At 46.4% G+C, this 18,871-nt stretch overlaps 1 protein-coding gene across 1 annotated transcript in view; it reads left to right on the top strand.

The window, feature by feature from the left end:
* The window catches only part of cntrl (centriolin), a 41,804-nt gene extending 23,304 nt beyond the window's left edge, over positions 1-18,500 (top strand). The window contains 22 exon segments of the mRNA XM_042337352.1: positions 964-1,268; positions 1,954-2,165; positions 2,967-3,159; positions 3,311-3,365; positions 3,368-3,440; positions 3,870-4,010; positions 4,412-4,529; positions 5,156-5,320; positions 5,884-6,043; positions 7,154-7,269; positions 8,130-8,347; positions 9,032-9,168; positions 9,696-9,769; positions 10,684-10,851; positions 11,837-12,062; positions 12,569-12,774; positions 13,671-13,811; positions 14,480-14,755; positions 15,131-15,193; positions 15,973-16,152; positions 16,775-16,853; positions 18,103-18,500. Coding sequence (XP_042193286.1) covers positions 964-1,268; positions 1,954-2,165; positions 2,967-3,159; positions 3,311-3,365; positions 3,368-3,440; positions 3,870-4,010; positions 4,412-4,529; positions 5,156-5,320; positions 5,884-6,043; positions 7,154-7,269; positions 8,130-8,347; positions 9,032-9,168; positions 9,696-9,769; positions 10,684-10,851; positions 11,837-12,062; positions 12,569-12,774; positions 13,671-13,811; positions 14,480-14,755; positions 15,131-15,193; positions 15,973-16,152; positions 16,775-16,853; positions 18,103-18,116 — 3,320 coding nt within the window. The 3' untranslated portion in view covers positions 18,117-18,500.
* The last annotated feature ends 371 nt before the right edge of the window (positions 18,501-18,871 follow it).

The raw sequence follows: 18,871 nt of genomic DNA, 5'->3' as shown, positions 1-18,871 counted from the left end.
AGGGTTCTTTTGCTTGATCCTGTAACACAATGCAGGTTGAGTAAGGGTTAGGGTTAGGTTAGGGTCAGCCTCCAGGCTGCAGGCAATTTGTAATTGACCAAACCCCAAGTACAGGAACAGGAGGAGATCATTTCACCCACCGGCTTGTTCCATCTTTCACATCGTATCCGATCTTTTAATCCCATTTCCCTGTCTTCCTTCTTACTTATTTACTCTTCATATGGTTTCTTCCCAAATTTCCGTATGTTACACTGTTAAAACTATTTTTTTTTGTCGGGGGCAGTGAGTTCCACATTCTCACAACTATCTGGTTGAAGATTCCGCCCCCGCCCGGTGTGTTTGTGCTCATTTGTTTCTGTATCAAATCTATTTGTTAGCCAATGAGTTTATCATCTGGGGTTGGTATAGCAGGAGGGGTGGAGGGAGGAGAAGGAATGGATTGGATCGAGTTAATCAGTGGTGTGCCAAGTCTTTTATCATTGTTTGGCAAGTTTCCTTACTCCACATACCTCTGTTTACCCAGCAGTAAGTAGGAGCCCGGTTGTCAGTCGATTGACGGATCGCTTTTCCGGGGGGTTAATAATTCCTTCCAAAACAAAATTAATAATAAATTGGTCACTTCAATCCGTGACTGTTTGTGGTGCGCAATTGGCTGCTGTGTTTCACTTTACAGTATATTCTGTGAAGCGATTTGAGACGTCTCAACGACATTATAAGGCATTATATCAAATGCAAGGATTATTATTATTATTAAAGTCAACAGAGATCCCAGTCACTGAATATCACTCACACCTGGTTATAATAATAACTAATCGTTGCATTTGATATAGTGCCTTATCACGCGGGATAAATGAATGGGTTTTGATCATGTGGGGTAGGTATAGCAGGAGGGGCGGAGGGAGGAGAAGGAATGGATTGGCTCGAGTGTAATCAATGGTGAGCCAAGTCTTTTATCACTTGCAGGTGATGGGGACAGGGGGAGCGAGAGTGACGACAGTGACCTGTCCAGGAGACCATTTGTGCCGCCGGCCGGCTCGGTGATTTACACCGTGCTCCCCGATGGTGCTGCGGTACCTCAAGGCAGCATGGTGTACGGACCCCCTCCCACAGCACCGGCCAACGGCAGACCTGCCTCTCCTGGTACCGTCATCTACGGACCTCCCCCCACCGGAGCACAAGTCGTCTACGGACCCCCGCCTGCCAACTTCTCCATGCCTTTCATTCCCGTTGGTGTCCTGCACTGCAATGTCCCAGAGCACCGGGACCTGGTAAGGCCTTCAGCACCTCCTCACACACCTCGTGTAGAGAGAGAGTGACAGAGAGAGAGAGAAACGATCTCAAAAACAAAGTCAGTAAGTAATAATCCGTGCATTTGATACAGTGCCTCATCATGTCTTTGAGACGTCGCAAAGTGCTTCACACAATATACTGTAAAGTGAAGTGACTCTAAATTTTGTAGGTGAAAGGGCAAAGGACAGTGTGTGATGCAACATCAACAAATTACATATGCTTAGCCCCTTTCATGCCGGGAGGACATCACAACACTCCATTCTGTTGCGCCAGCACTTTAGATTAAACTAATATCTATCTGTGCTTTTAAAAAAGAAGAAACTTCCTGGATCGGACCGTATTTAAACATCGTGTGCAATTCCACACAAATCTTAAATTGAAATTTTTAAGACTGAGGACTCGCAGGCTAAGATTCGGTGGAATTTCTGGTAGCTGAAGAGCGGGTTGAGGAGTCATTTCTGTAACTTGGCTGCTGCGTTTCGCCCACAAAATACACAGTCACTCCACTTTCCTGTGAGACATCTCAACGGCATGATAAAGTGCTGTATCAAATGCAAGGATTGTTACTATTATTATTGGCTTAATTTGGATCGAGTTGTGTCTGTACAACAGTGCTTTGATTCCGGTCTAAACGAAACAACAACGTGTGCATGTTTCTCTCAGGAGAGCGAGATCTCCAGGCTGGAGGACATAGCAGCAAACCAGAGGTGCCAGAGGCGCGAGGACGAGGAGAGGGCGGGCGAGGGCCTGGATCAGCGACGGCAGGAGGCTGAGCAGCTTCACCACGACATCCGCCGGCTCCACCGTGAGAGGGACCAACTGGAGCTGCACGTGCAGGAGATCCGCGAAGAGGCTCGTCATCGCAGCAAACGGAAGTAAGAGCTTTACCTTTGTGGGGGAATCGCGGCAACCATTGGCGCACAACAGTGTGCCACATACAGTCGTGGTTTGAGTGAGGGGAAAAAAATACTCTTTTGGGGATTATTACCCCCCGGAAAGCGATCTGTCAATCAACTAATAACCGGGTTCCTACTTACAACAACAACAACAAAATTACATTTGTTTAGCACCTTTCACGTTGGGAGGACGTTCCAAGGCGCTGGACAGTCAGTGTTTCGGACATGTGCTGGGGATCAAGATCAGGGAGGATGGAGGGCAGGAAGGGAAGCAGGGAGATCGAAAGCACAGTCGACGAGGAGGGTCTTGAAGGAGACGAGGGAGGGGGCGAGGCGAAGGGACTGCGGGATGGAGTTCCAGAGGGTGGGGGCAGAGATGAGTTTGACTCATTGCAGGCCCCAATGCCAATGGTGGAACGGGAGAGGCGGGGGGATGTGAAGCAGGCCGTAGTCCGCTGAGCGGAGAGAGTACTGCTGGGTAAACAGAGGCATGTGGAGTAAGGAAACTTGCCTAAGGTGCCTTGAGCTGTTTCAACAATGTAATAAAGGTGCAATATCAAATGCAAAGTAGTATTATAGGGTGGAGATCGACCTTGGAAAATAAACATAGCTTCAGTGCAGTAGCACAAAGGAGAATGATCACTGATCATCAGTGAGAGGTTCTCATTGTGTGGATTGCATAGCATGTCAGCTTGTTCCTGCCAGTGTTTATACAGCACAGAGGCAGCAAGAATAAATTAGCGTAATAACACAATGAGTCAAACTCATCTCTTTACACAGAGACCGTCTGGAGGATGACATAGACATGCTGATGAATGAATTTGAGATGGAAAAATCTCTCCAGCAGCACGACGAGATTGTTGATGAAATCGAATGTGTTGAGCAAACGCTGCTGAAACGCAGAGCGGAGCTGCGTGACACGGACAGGCGACTGACAGAGGCTGAGGAGCATCTGAAAAGTACCGGGGATAAGGTATTCCCGGCTCCGGGTTTAATCCCATTCTTCCTTCCCGTTACTTACAGATACTCACAAAGCTGGAGATTTAATAAGCGCAGTGAGACACTGAGCCAACCTGTCAGAGGTGCGGCTTAAGAAAACGTTGCTCTCTTTCCTCGTTCTGCAGACTAAAGACTTGATCCAGCAGTACGAGGACACCAGGGAGCATTTGATCGAGACAGAAGGGACGCAGAAGAGCTGGAGAAAAGAGCACAGGAAACTGCAGTCAAGCTGGTTGAAGCTGAGCAGCAGCTCAGGTACTGGGCAGAGTAACGCTGTGTACAGCTCACATAGTCCCTAATGGTTACTGAGTTTACAGTGAACGCTCCTTTGTGCTGAGTGTGTTAACTATAAAAAATGGAAATGGCAGACTATGCAGCAGGGAATGATGTTCTGAGCTGTGAGTTGAGCACTGTTCAACAACAACAACTTGCACTTATATAGCGCCCTCCACGCTGGGCGGCGTCTCAGAGCGCTTAAAAATGATTCATATCATATAGAGACCGTTCTCGATCACATCTTACCACAACTGATCTACTCCAGTCCGTAGTAATTGAAAGTGGCAAGGTGTGAACAGAAGTTCTGCCTTTAGTTTTGCCCACACACAAACCTTATTGAGGATACAGATATTTCAAAGCTACAACGATAGTCAACATCAATAATAGAGCAAGTGATTTTCCTTCCAGACTAATGAAGTCTGATCTGACGGAGCTTGAGAAACACAAGGCTGAACAGGAGAGCGTTCTGAGGGAAATTAACAAAGCCGTGTTTGCAGAGAATTCTGAGTTCCAGACAATTTTTCAGAAAAAGGAGAGAATGTCAGTAAGGTAGGTATAAAGCAATGGTATGATACCATCCCCCTGTTCTGCTCCAGTTTAGGTTTGAGTTTAACACTGTATTCCAACGTTTCATTCTGCAGACTAAAGTAAATACGCAGAAAATACACAGTAAATCCACTTTACATTATATTCTGTGAAGGGATTTAAGACGTCTCAATTACGTGATAAGCGCTGTATCGGATGCAAAGATTATTTTTATTATTATCCATAATAATAACATGGCTGTGTATTCACCTAACCTTTAATTGCTGTGGTCTCAGCAGCCGCTTGCACAGAAGACTCCCTCGTGTAGGGGAAGGGAAGTGATGTGAGAGCGCCCAGGTTTGGGTAGGTTAGGATTTGCACAGACTCGGCAACATTTTGCTTTACGTCGCTCTTTTGATCCACAGTTTAGATGCACTGGAGCAAGAAATGCAACAGGCAAGGAGCAGAGAGGAACAGCGTCTGAAAGAAACCGAGGAGTTGCTGCTGGACAGAGAGAGTGAACTGGAGAGGCTGAATAACCAGGTGATTACAGGTGTCCAGGAAGCACTTTCCTGGTCCCGTGCACTTACCCAAGTATCCAAGCGATTTGTGTTGCTTCAACCAACAGGAGGAGCTGCTCGTGTTGGGTATTTGAGAGTTTGGGAAGGATCCTGAAAGGACTCTACCTCTAACACTCCCCATCAGCCTGCTTCATATCAGCTGTGGAGTAAACTATCAGACGAGGGTATGTCAACCCAGGCTGCTTTCACCCACAGCAGCAAAGTCTGAGGCCCACCCGCACCCCCACAGCCAGCAAATTGTACGTACGAGGCACGGAGGGAATTTCCAGATCCTCAGAGTTGGGAGGGCAAAGTGTAAACCAGAAGCTAACATAGTAAACGCAAATCTGTGAGGGCTCTGCCACCCCAATGACAACAAATTACATGTCCCAAGGTGCTGGATAAAGTTAGGGATTTGGACCCGAGCTAGGGGTTGGGATGAGGAGGGGTAGAGGGTAGGGAGGCTATGGTAGGAAGAGGACAACCTGCACCACGATGAGTCTAGGTGTAAATTAAGGTGCAGTATCTTGGTCAGAATACGTGAATTTACCGACGCACACAACAGCGCTCGAGATGTGTTGGACCACAATTCTGTTCCTCTGGAGCTAGGTGGCAGCCCAGCAGGAGGAGTTGGCGGTGCTGGACAGGTGTTTGGGCAGGAAACAAGAGGAGCTGCACCTTCTGCAGGATGATATTAACAAGCGGAAAGCCAACCTGTCAGAGGTGCTGCGAGATGGCGAGACCGAGGTGGCTGACAAACAGTGGCAGATCCAGGTCAGTGAGGAAAAAAGGACTGAGCAATATTTTCAGTGTACAGACAAACCTTAACCCTAACTCAGGGGGAGTTAAATCTGGGTGTTCATCACAAAAACAATGTCATTTTCATCCCAATATTGATCAATAAATAAGAATGGTTGTATTTGCTACCTGACACATCAGCAGGACTTGGAAGGACAGACCAGGTAATCCTCCCACTCAGCTCCTGACCCTGTAAGCCAAAGACCTAACGGGCAGGGTGGTCCTAGCTGGACAAGCAGTGGGAAAGCTTGCCAAACAGTGATATTACTGGCAAACTGTGTGATTCTAGCAGGGTAGATTCTAGCAGTACACCATATCTCTGTTTGAAACGGCACCTCTCACATTGTCTTAAAGAACTTAACAGGATATTCTGTAAAGTGTAGTGACTGTGTAATCTGTAAGTGAGAAGTTTAATGTAAATTCACACCAGCTGATATGATACTTGCTGGCAATGATGGTAATTAAATTGAAATGAAGAGACTAAGAGCTCGGAGATGTGACTTGCTTCAGGTTAAAGGGAAATAAATGTTCTCTTCCAGGAGGTGAAGGGCCTGCTGGAGGACCTGAGTGCACAGAAGGGGACTCTGAACGCTCAGATCAGTGAGAAGAAAGCACACCTTTCACTCTCGAAACAGGAAATCACGCAAACAGAAGCCAAGCTTGAGATCATCCTTGCACAGATAATCAAGCACAAGACAGGTTAGTTTCGCTACAAGCTCGCGGGAGGCACTCACTGCTATAATAAAATAATTCTTACATTTGATACAGCGCTTTATCACGTCGTTGAGACGTCTCAAAGCGCTTCACAGAATACACTGTAAAGTAAATTGACTGTCTTTTGTGGGCGAAACACAGCAGCCAACTGCGCACAGCAGGGTCCCACAAATAGTCGTGGATTGAGTGATCAATTTTTGGGGGGAGGGATTATTAATACTAATCCTTGCAGTCGATGTGGCATCTCATCACGTAGTTGAGATGCCTCAAAGAGCCTCACTGCTCAAATAAATCTATACAAAGTTTCTTCCTCACTGCGAATATCAAGCTATCGAAATGCACATTCCATTCTTATCTCTGGGATTTGCATGTGTAGGTGAGATGCATGGAATTCTCAGTTTGGTTTGGAGACTCTTAAGCAACAGTGATGGGTTTCCGCATGTGTCAGACACCCGGTTGACCAAAAAATAAATCCTTTAGTTGGAGAGTTAACAGGGTGAAAATTGGGAGACGTTAGAAGGAATTCTTCCATAATAAAAATCATTATCCTTACATTGACGAAGTGGCTTTCACGTCAGAAGGATGTCTCAAAGCGCTTCACAGGACACTGAAGTGTAGTCACTGTATCTTGTAGGCGAACATCAGGGGGTTATTAGGATGTGGGCTTTGCTACGATAGGAATGTAGAAAAACAGGTGACACAGACACAAAACTGCTTTCTGTGCTGAAACGTGCTGTGTTTAGAGACTGGGGAAAAGTGGAGATAATTTAATGTAAATTCAAATTAATTATATTTCTGTCCAATTAGTGTAACTCTAATTGCTTGTCTCGGTTAAAAAGAGAATCAGGGCTGAAGGCGTGCGATCCTATCCCTCTCAAGACTCTCCTCTTCGACTGCACCTTCGGTTACCCTCCCTCCCCTACCCTTGCTACCCTTCTCTCCTCCTAATCCCAAACCCCAGCTCGGGTGTGGATCCCTGAATGTCCAGCGCCTTGGGACGTGAAAGCCACTGTAAATATAATTTGTTGCTGTGTAACTATCAGTTGGAAGCTGTTGTCTGCATGTCTGTGTTTTGATGTCTGCCCTTTGTCCCAGAGCTGAAACACGTGCTGGAGATGATGGAGTTGGAAACCAGTGAGCTCCAGGGCCTGAAGCTGCAGCACGAACACAAACTGGATGAGCTCGAGAGGACACAGGGCGAGCTGCTGAAGGTTCGTGCACCGTCCGAGACCAGAGTTCAGTGGAGTTAGCAAACACTGCTCATGGTGGTGGACAGTCTGGCACTGCAGGCAAGAGCTGAAGGTTGTGGGTTTAAGGCAGCTCATTGGGGCCTCACACAGTTTGAGAGAACAAAAAGCAAGTGTATAATGTATGGAGAACAAGAAGAGGCTGGAAAAACTTTAAGGTGGTTTGGAAGTGTAATTGTGTTTCTCAAAACCATTGTTGAAGTCGTCCATCGATTATTTTATAAGTTAGATGCTTGAAAGAAACGAATGTTGCTCCTCCCTACCTATGTGACCTGCTAACTCCATACCAACCTGTGTTCCAGTTTGCTCCATTCCTCTGCTCTGCCCGCCCCATCATTGGCAGTCAGGCTTCAGCCTCTTTGCCCCCACCCTCTGGAACTCCATCCCACAGTCCCTTCGCTTCTCTCCCTTCCTCGCCTCCGCCAAGGCCCGTCTTAAGACTCTTCGACTGCGCCTTCGGTCACCCTCCTACCTCTGCCCTCCACCACTCCTGATCCCAACCCCCAGCTCGGGTTCAAATCCTTGACTGTCTAGTGCCTTGGGAAGTCCTCTCAACGTGAAAAGCGCTGTGTAAATGCAATTTGTTATTGTTGTCAGGAGCGAGCAGGAGAGTGGGGTTAGACTCGAGTGGCTCACGTAGAGAAAAAGACCAGTGTTGATGGGCCAAGTGGCCTGTTTCTATCTGACACATGTTGAGTACTTGTGACACAAAATGGTACCTTGTTTTCTGTGAAGCTGAGGCTTTGTGGAACGGGTGGTTTTTTCTGCTCTTGTTCTGTGGTAGCTTAGCAATGAAATTTTACTGAGCGCCATTTACCTTACAGGAGAAGGGGAAATTGGAAAACATGCAGTTTGCCTCCCAGCGGCACCGCGCAGAAGCTGAACGGCAAAAGCAAGTGATGGAGAGAGATCATCACGAGAGCGAGCAGCTGGCATCCAAACTGCAGTCCCTTCGGGACAGCATTGAATCCCTGCAGAAGGAGAAGACACGTGTTGGGGAGAGCTGTCACCTGCTGGATGACAGACTGTCTCAGAGCAAGATGTAAGGAGCTATAATACTAATAACAATTCTTGCATTTGATACAGCGCCTTATCACGTCGTTGAGACGTCTCGAAGCGCTTCACAGGATATATTGTAAAGTGAATTGACTGTATATTTTGTGGGCGAAACGCGGCAGCCAATTGCGGACAGCAGTGTCCCACAAACAGTTGTATTCTGTTGTTTAATTCTGGACCTCGCACCAACAACAACAATAAGTTACATTTGGATAGCGCTTTTCACGTCTGGAGGATGTTCCAAGGCTCTGGAAAGGTTGCTGGATTTGTGGCTCGGGTGAGACTGTAAAACCTTCTAAAAGGGGAATTCGATAATTGCTGGATAAAAGAAAATCATTGCAAAGGTCGCGGGGAGCGAGCGGGGGAGTGGGTTATTTGTGTGGCTCGTGTCAAATATCAAATTAAAGCACTCCGAGACGCTGCCCTTCATGAAGGGCATCATATAAATGTGAGTTGTTGTTGTTCCCGTTCCCGTCCCGTGTGCAAATATCATAACTTAGACTGACCTGAAACAAATATAAACCTCACCTGTAACCCACTGCCTTTCAGCTCCTGTATTTTTACGGAAAGATTTTAAGGTTCGGGTTTCAAAGACCTGAAATAGCTTGTGGCTTCTTGTTACATCAGGAGTTGTTGTTTGTTTTTTCATGGGCGCTAATGAACATCGCAGAGCTGTGGCAACCACTGAAGACAGTCACAGAAGTGCCTTGTCTGAGCTGCAGAAACTACAAGAGGAGATTAATCAGGCCAATGTGCTGAAGCTACAGCTGACCACGGAGACAGCAGCCGTTAAACAGTGTCTGCAAGGTAAAAACACAAGGGCTGGTGGGCAGTCACATTTAGGTCATAGGTACAGGAGTAATGCCATTCAGCCCCTCAAGTCTGTTCCGCCCTTCTATTATTAATCCCTTCAAAAACAATAATTTGGTCCACAATCCACGATTGTTTGTGGTTTGTTGACATCTCTGTGCACAATTGGCTGCCGGGTCTCGCTCACAAAATATACAGTCAATTCCCTTTACAGTATATTGCGTGAAGCGCGTTGAGGCAAAGTTTATTATTATTAGATCAAGGCTGATTGTACCTCAAATCAATTTGCCCACCTTTGCTCCATATCCCCTGATACTAATAATATTATTATAGAAATTAGATACTGAACATTGTGAGCTTTGCTAAAGAAAAATGTACTAACTTTTTTAAAAAAACACTACATATATGTGGATGGCGGCATCGTTTGTTCGATCTTTCGTGGATTTACTTTTTTTTTCTCAATGAGAGAGAGATGAAAGGGGAAAGATTTTTCATTGATCAGAACTAAATATTTTTTTGGGTAGAGAACAAGGCAGCACTGAAGACGATGACAGATGATCTGGGAGATTCCAAGGATCGGCTGCAACAAGTGAAACAGGTAACGTGGCTTTCCATTTCAAACTTGCTTTACTTTCTAGAATATAATAATAATCCTTGCATTTGATACAGCTCCGTATCGGGTCGTTGAGACGTCTCAAAGCACTTCATCACAGAATATACTGTAAAGTGGATTGACCGTGTATTATATGACATATATGTATATTTTGTGGGTGTGTGCTTGGTTACACGCTGAGCACGCTGAGACACTGCCCTGTGTGAACAAAGACGAGTTGTTATTGTTGTACCATAGTCACTTGGTCACTTCCCTGGTTACTGCTCTGTAGTTCAGATCTACAAACAGCCTGCACAACACAGATTGGTATTACTTTAAAGTGCTGGTGCGACAGAATGTGTTGGGACGTCCTCCCGACGTAAAAGACGCTATGCAAATGTAATTTGTTGTTGTTATTGTGTCACACACGTTGTGACCTTTTGCCCACAAAATATACAGTCACTACACTTCACAGTGTATTGTGTGAAGCGCTTTGAGATGTCTCGCAGCCGTGATAAGGCGCTGTATCAAATGCAAGGATTGTAATAATGTGTTGCAGTTAAACACACACTTTGTTTCCATCCCACAGTCCCTTCGACTCTTCCTCCTTCAAGGCCCATCTCAAGACCCTCCTCTTTGACCGCGCCTTCGGTCACCCTTCCTGCCCTCCACCCCTCCTGATCCCAACCCCCAAATCCTTGACGATCCAGCTCCTTGGGACGTCCTCCCAACATGAAAGGCGCTATAGAAATGTAATTTGTTGTTGTTGATGTATTTGAGTGAGAGATACAAGGAAAGACAACAGGTATCAGTCCCCAATCTACAGGCTTTCTCGATCAGATGCTGATCGTCCTTGGCTGGCGTTTCCAGCGTCGTTCGGGTGTTTGAGGGGTAACTCCCTCTCATTCATTCACTTCCAGGAGATTCTCAATGGCGCCAAGAAGCGAGATGGGCTGCTGTCAGCGCAGCTAACACTGAAGGAGGATCTAAACCACAGCAAAAGGAAGTACCAGACGTGGGTGGAGCACGGGGCGAGGAAAGAGGAGGAGATGGCACATTTACTGCAGAGGATAGAGGAGCAACAACAGGTAAGAGACCTCTCAATGTCACCACCCATCCCCATTCAAAAACAACTCATTTATATAGCGCCCTTCATGCAGGGTCACGTCCCAGAGCACTTCAATCCCCAACCTATCATCCCCATTACTGGAATTAATTCCCACGGTCCTGTTAGAAATCGCTATATGTTATAATAATAATAATCCTGTGTCAAATGCAAGGATTATTATTAGTACAAACCCCTCATGGCCCAGCCCCTCCTGATGTGAAAGGCCTATATAAATGCAATTGTGGAGTCCTGCAGCTCAGTGGTTAGAGCACTCGCCTCGCATGGGTTCGATTCCCAGCAGGGTGAAATGTTGGACAAGTTTCCTTACTCCACATGCCTGATAATAATCCCTCAAGAAGAAAAAAAAATAATGATAATTTGGTCACTGAATCCACGACTGTTTGTGGGACGCTGCTATGCGCAATTGGCTGCCACATTTCGCCCACAAATACACAGCCAATTCACTTTACAGTATATTATTCTGTGAAGCGCTTTGAAACATCTAGAAGATGTGAAAAGCGCTATGTCAAATGCAAAAATTATTATTATATATTATATAATCCTTGCATTTGATATAGCGCTTTATAACTTCATTGAGATATCTCAAAGCGATTCACAGAATGTACTGTAAAGTGAATTGACTGTATATTTTGTGGGGGAATTGCTGCAGTCAATTTCACGCAGTAGCATCCCACAAACAGTCATGGATTGAGTGACCAAATTATTCTTTTATTTTTGTTTTTGAAGCGATTACAAAATCAAAAAATGCGATCTGCCACCCGAATAACAACCGGGTTCCTACTAAATGCTCGGTAAACAGAGGCTTGTGGAGTAAGGAAACCTGCCAAGTTTGCCCCACCTGGGAATCGAAACCGCGTCCTCTCGCTTGCGAGGTGAGCGTGAACCACTACACTACGGGACTCCGTGCGGGAAAGATATACTGAGTTTTCCGTGACTTTTCTCAGGTTTTGCTGCAAGTGAAAAAGGACGTTAAATGTGAGGAGGTGAAGCTGGAACAGTCGGTGGCTAAAGCGAAGGGCCAGCTGCAGGCACTGGAGGCCGAACTGTCCAAAAAGAGGGATGAGATGGAGGAGGTCGCTGGGAAGTTCAGTTCGCTGGAGGAACGAGGTCGGACACTGCGTCAGAGCGAGGAGCAACGGGAGGCCGTGGAGGAACAACTTGCTGCCTGCAGTATGTCCCCTATTTAGAGTTGACAGCTCCAGTGGGCAAGCTCACACCGGCCCAAGGCCAATGGGCCCAGCAAATAGCTTCCTCCCATGCTCTTACACTGTGGATTCTGTAGCCCAGTGGTAAGAGCACTCGCCTTGCAAGCGAGATGACCTGGGTTTGATTCCCGGGCAGGGTGAAACGTTGGGCAAGTTTCCTTACTCCACAAACACACACGCGCCTCTGTTTGCTTAGCAGTAAAGAGAAACCCGGTTGTTAGTTGATTGGTAGATCGCTTTTGTGGGGTTAATAAACCCTTTTTTAAAAAAAATTGGTCACTCAATCCACGACTGCTTGTGGGACGCTGCTGTGCGCAATTGGCTGCTGGGTTTTGCCGACAGAATATACAGTCGATTCACTTTACAGTATATTCTGTGAAACGCTTTGAGACGTCTCGAAGACCTGATAAGGCGCTTTATCGAATACAAGGATTATTATTATTATTTACCCTGCCCTCTGTACTGATACAGGACAGGAGCTTCAGGAACAAGAGCAGCAGCTGGAGCAGAAGAGCGAGGAGTTGGCCTGTCTGTACAGAGAGATGGAGATGTCCACAGACAGACTGAGGCATCTCGAGGGGCAGCTTCACTCCGAGAGGAAATCAGCTGAGAAGCGAGTATCAGTGTTGAAGGAGGAGCTGAAAGCTCAGCGAGCGCAGCTGGAGAGAGCCCTGAATGTAAGCTCAGCTCAGTGCTGCAATAACAACACATTACATTTACACAGCGCCTTTCACGTCGTGAGGACGTCGCCCCAAACGCTAGACAGTCACCAGAGCTGGGGGTTGGGATCAGGAAGGTGGGCAGGAGGGCAAGGAGAAGGATGAGGGTTGGAGGGTGACCAAAGGTGTGGTTGAAGAGCAGGGTTTTGAGGAAGGTAAACCATCCCCATCATTGGCTGGTGATACAAAAAGCTGCATTAACAACAACATGTATTTATATAGCGCAGTTTGTGGACAATATCATCTCAGGGGTGGGACACTGAGCAGGGAGAGAGGAGGGGGTGACCCTTTGGAAGAGGTGGATTTTGACTAGGTTGTGTTACCTGCCATTTTGCCAAACTTTTTTTGTTTCATTTAAAATGAAGCAAAACCCATTAGAAGAATTCCCCAGAAGCAGCCGTGAGAGACAGGAGTGAGAGTCCGACTTTACTGAGGGAGAATTCCCACCGAACCCAGTCTACATGTCTGTGGATTCTGCAGAATGTTATCAAGCTGGTGCGGGAACACCACTCCCAAAGTAAATTGCTTTGGTCATGGAATTCTTACAGAATTCCCTGGTGACACAAGAAACCAGTCAGATTCCTTATTATAATAATAATAATCCCTGCGTTTGACACAGCGCCTTATCACGTCGTTGAGATGTCTCAAAATATGCGCTTGACAGAATATACCGTAAAGTTAATTATTTTGCGGGGGATACACGGCAGCCAATTGTGCACAGCAGCGTCCCACAAACAATGGTGGATTGTGTGATCGAATTTTAAGAACCTCCTTAAGAAGTGTCGTGAGTTAGCCCCCTCCCCAATATGGCAGGTAAAGCCTGGGGGTAAACATCTGTCTTCATAACACCACAGGAACAGAAATACGAAAACAGTCGTCTCCGCAGAGACATGTCCACGATCGACCAGGCTGCACACGAGAACCACGAGCGGTCAAAGCGGGTCATCAAGGAGCTGAACCAGACGAGAGGCGAATACTTGGAGCTGCAGAAGCAGGTCTGTGGCTCCTCAGTGCTGAGCAAGGCTCGGGCTGGTTTACACTCACTCACTCACTAACCTGTGAACACCATAATGTTTCCTCTTGTGCTTTTTACTCTGCCTAAACTGTCGCTTTTTATAGTAGAGCAGGAAGTCCTTGCATTTGATATAGCGCCTTATCAAGTCGTTGAGACAGCTCAAAGCGCTTCACAGGAGAGGAGCGTAAAGTGGAGTGACTGTATTTTCTATGTCCCAAGACAGTAACTTATTAGAGTTAATAAGTTACTGTAAAGTTTCAGGGTTTGTGACACGGTGTTCTGCTGCACTTGAAGGTAACTGTCCAGTTTACTTTCTCTGTCCCATTCAGCATCTTTCATTGATACTTATTATGTGTTTATAGAGCACTGTAAGCTTCACCAGCTGAAAAGTCGTTTGCAGCACCAGAAATAATTGAATTGTAAAATATCCGTCTGGTTTTACTTGCTCTGATGTGTATTCTGTGAGCACAGAACTTGTTGTACTCACACCCTTCCCGCCCTCCACCCCTCCTGATCCCAACCACCAGCTCGGGTGCGGATCCCTGACTGTCCGGGTCCTTGGGACGTCCTCCAGACGTGATAGGCGCTGCGTAAGTGTAATGTGTTGTTGCTGGTGTTAACCTCTTCATGTACTTTCGATCCTTCCAGCTGGCAAGTCGGGAGGAAATGGAGCACCGACAGAAGGAGATAAAGGAGGCCATACGAGGCCTTCGTTCGGATGTCAAAGCAGAGATCAGCAGTGGGCTGAGAGAGCTGGACCACTCCTGCGGGGACCTCGGGAGTGACGTGGAGGCTGTTTGCGAGGAGCAGGCGGCGCAGCAGCGCGACGTGGAGAGCCTGAAGGAGAATTTCCCCTTCGCTGCCAATGAAGGCCGACACCCGACCTACGAGGAGAGGCGGAGCCTCAGCAAGTTCAGCATCAAGGTTAGGTCCCCGCTCCATTTACTGCTACCACAACTTGCATTTATATCGCAACCTTCCTTCACGCTTAACAGTGGCTGCGCTGGGGGGGATGGAGGGAGGAGGTGACTGTAAGCACGGTCGAAGAGGAAGGTCTTCGGTCGTGATGACTGACGTACTGCAGAGAGAGCCCTGGTACTGAGCCCCGACTTACACGGTCACTACCTGATGATGGTGATGAAGATAATAATAATCCTTGCATTTGATATAGCACCTTATCACATCTCAAAATGCTTCACGGAATACAGTGTAAAGTGAATTGACTGCATATTTTGTGGGCGAAAGATGGGAAGAGAACAAGTTTTTGCTTTGGGCTGACGATTCCTCTTTCCCGTCCAGGATGAGCAGTGGCGAGGAGAGACGCTCCGGGAGAGGCTGCAGCAGCAGGAAGATCACCTGAAGGTTGTAGAGTTGCTGTGAGCCACATCGGGCTGCGTTACTGTACCTCGAGTTTGCTCTGGTCACACAGGCAAAGGTTCCGATCAGTCATTGTCAAACTATTGGAAACTAAAATGCACTTTGAACATGGTTCATCCGTGTGATATTAGCTCAAACACATACAGGTAGTCAGTCCTGGCACCAATGGAAAAAGTCGCAGGAGGCTTGAGTCCAGTTAATTTGTCAATCATCTGAATTTAAACCCCGTAGGTTAACAGCCTAACCTGCCTGGGTTTGTTGGCCTGTTGCCATTTGCTTCTGATCACAAGAAACAGAAAGACAACAAGCTGTAACTAAAGGGCAGATTTTAATGTGAATCTGTTGCCAACCCTCTAACCTGTACAACTATAGGAGAGTATTATAGTATATTACAATAGCATATTCCTCTTTGACTGTGCCTTTGGTCATTCCCCTATGCTCACCTCCCTGCCCTCCACCCCTCCTAATCCCAACCCACAGCTCAGGTGCAAATCTTTGACTGTCCAACACTTCGGGATGTCCTCCCGACATGAAAAGTGCTGTGTTAATGTAATTTGTAGTTATTTTTGATGTTATCAGAAGGGAGCAAAATGGTTGCAATAGACACAGCTTCACTGTGACTTCAAATAGGATTTTTAAGATGGCCGTAAATTGCAAGCTTGTTCTTTATAAAAACAATCCCATTTAGAACCGCTTTTACCTCCAATGAGAGCGTGCCTTTCCCAAGCTGTGGTTTGACTGATGGTTTATTTCACTCATTTTAGGCGCAGATCCGGAAGAGCATGTCCAAACAGGCAGAAGCACTGTGTAAGGGGAGGCAGCAGACAGAGGGCAGCCTGAGCAGTCTGAAGAAACGCGTGGATGCCCTGGACGAGCTTGTGGGCAGCACCTCCACTGACTCCATACCCCAGTCCCAGGCCACAGCTAATGACAGAACGAACAGGGTGGGTATAAGCTGACTGACCAACTGACTGACTGTCATAAAATGAGCAGCAAAACGAGGTGCTGAGTGTTTCTACACAGTCCTTCACAGACAAACCCCCAGGCTTGACCTGTGCCACTGTCCTGTGCACAGGCTTCCTCACCATGTTCAGGATCATTGGTAAACTGCAAAGAGCATCATTTGGTTTGTTTAAATGTTCACATTCCCGCAAACTTACATCATTGAAGAAATAACAGAACATTGTCGTGATTTAATAACTAAAGTGGCTGGACCTCGGGCACGAGGTGCTCAGTGAGTGAGCGAGATACTGGCCTCGAAAACCTGTTGTGTAACAGATCGACCCAGAGCAGGGAAGCCTTTCGCTTCTATCAAACGAGCAGTGTGTGAGAATCATGTCTTTGATTGGCAGCCTTCAGTCAAACTTTTATAAAGAGAAAGCGTTTTTAATGTCCGAGAAAATATCCGAGTCCTTTAACTACGCAGCCCCATCCATTATAACAATCCTTGCATTTGACACCACGCCTGTCTCGACAGGAGGATGCCTCGAAGTATAAATGGCCTGTTAGCTCAGGAGCAATCGTTTGTCGATCCAAGTGATGACTGACTGCCTTTCTCTTGTTTAGTCTCCGCTACACGGAATATTCCGATCCCCGTTCAGAAGAGGAGGCGTCACTGGGGCCCACCATCAACACACAGCCGCAGGTGAGGACTGTGGTGAGAAGTTAAAGCCCGGTTCACTGTCAGGTCTGGGTGCAGAGCCAGCCACACGGTAGTCATTCCGGTTTCGTGCGTTTACAGCAGTTAAAGCAAGATATTTGTCAGAAAGGGTGTCTACACACCAGCACCAAAATGATTTCCAAAACAACAAAGTGTTTTCCTTTCAGTATCTGCATAATGTTAGTGATTGTTACACATGAGAAGGCGGCTAATGTTGTCACACTCTCGCCCTCTCCTGGCAATGAATTGAGAGCCAGCCAGAGAGTCATTCCCTGGTGATTAAATATCATACCTCTTCACTCACTTTAAGAAAGTCCTGTGTGATTGAGTCAATGTTACTCTGAGCCTCACGGAGGCCTGAAACTATCAGTGGTCTCAGCTAGAAGGACTCTCATTGCAGTGAGTTGTCCAATATTTGAAGAGTGCACAGGTTGTGGGCAGGGACGACTGTAAACAGTTCCTGGATCACATGTGAATTACGGGCATCAGTGGCCGGAGCCAGTGACCTCGAACGCAATGTTCCAGTCAGTGCCTAAGGATCGTCTCAGCTCCTGTTTAACCCTTGGGCACTTTAAAACTGCACATGTTGATCATTCAACATTTCCAATGATTACCTTTGAACGATGAATATTATAGGAAAACATAAACAAAGGGATATTAATAGCATTAGAAGAAATGTTAAAAATCCAGCTGATTCCAGAACGATTCTCTGCACATACAGAGCTGGGGTTTAGATCTGAGCCTTGGCTGCCGTTCAGTAGTCGATCCTGTGTCAGGCGAGAGGGAGAGCTGTTGATCTCGGCAGGGACAATGCGATTTAACTTGGGAGTGATTGTGAACGTCACTGGCCACTGCCGTTGGCAGAAGGCCGAGCGTGGTTTTTTGAGTCTCAGGAGAGAATTGTTTTTTGAGCTGTATTTACTGTGTCCCATGTACGACAAGGAGCCATTACACAACGCTGCCTGTAATTCACACGCAGTTGGCACAAACTCTGGCATGAGAATAGAAACTGATTTAGTAGGTAGCTTTTTTAAGGTTGGTTGTCTCATCGTGGCTCCCCCCCCATTTGAAAATGCAAATTATATGGCAAAAATAAGTGTTTGCTTCAGCATTGGCAGAGTGTTCTGACCTCAATGCATGTTTGGTTAATTTAATAGATCAGACAAGCTAGGGAGCAGAGAAACTATCTTCTAAACTAACCCAATACTTATTCACAAAACTGTCCTTTCCACAGGAGAAAGTTGGTGAAGCTGCTCACCTGTTGACAAGTGGACCCCAAAATGGCTAGCGTTCCATTAACCAAGGGAGTATTCAGGGTAACCCACCCACCTACCTCAGACATTGTGGTGTCTCTGAGCTGAGCTGTGGGCTGGAGTATTCACTGCATTCTCACTGCACCCGTCAGCGTGGAAGCCACAGGGTGAAACTGGCTGGGATTGATTGCAGAGAAAGTGGATCATATGACATCTCTAGAAACTGGTCTCTGCTGGTATTTTATATTTCAATGCACTGTGGTTTCTATTTAATTGTCCTTACATGATTACTGAATTCATGAGCAAACTTGTACATTGCTGATTTTTTTTTACATTTGGTGTTTCTAAATTATGTATTTTATATATTAAAGATTCTACAAAATGGACATGGGTTTGCCCATCATTTTTGCAGGGCTACTTACCTGTTGGCTGTACTTCACACCTAGAAAGCACGGAAGGAAGTTTTATTACAATTCGCATAAGAATATTTTAGACAGCTCACAGCAAGCAAAGTTAGCAGTGCCTTTCCTCAGTATTTGGTTGTTGGGTGGCACCTTCAAGAGTTGTGGGAAAGGAGGGAATCTCAACTCTTCCACAAAATATACAGTCAACCACTTCACAGTATATTCTGTGCAGCATTCTTGAGACGTCTCAACAACGTGATAAGGTGCTATTTCAAATGCTATTATTATTTTCCCTGTAAGAAGACTGGGAATGAGGGAAGAGCAAGGGATAACAAGAATTTGCAAC

The sequence above is a fragment of the Callorhinchus milii genome, unplaced genomic scaffold (assembly GCF_018977255.1).
Source record: "Callorhinchus milii isolate IMCB2004 unplaced genomic scaffold, IMCB_Cmil_1.0 Scaffold8, whole genome shotgun sequence".
In the NCBI taxonomy this organism is placed as follows: Eukaryota; Metazoa; Chordata; class Chondrichthyes; order Chimaeriformes; family Callorhinchidae; genus Callorhinchus; species Callorhinchus milii.
This window is presented reverse-complemented; position numbering and strand designations above follow the sequence as displayed.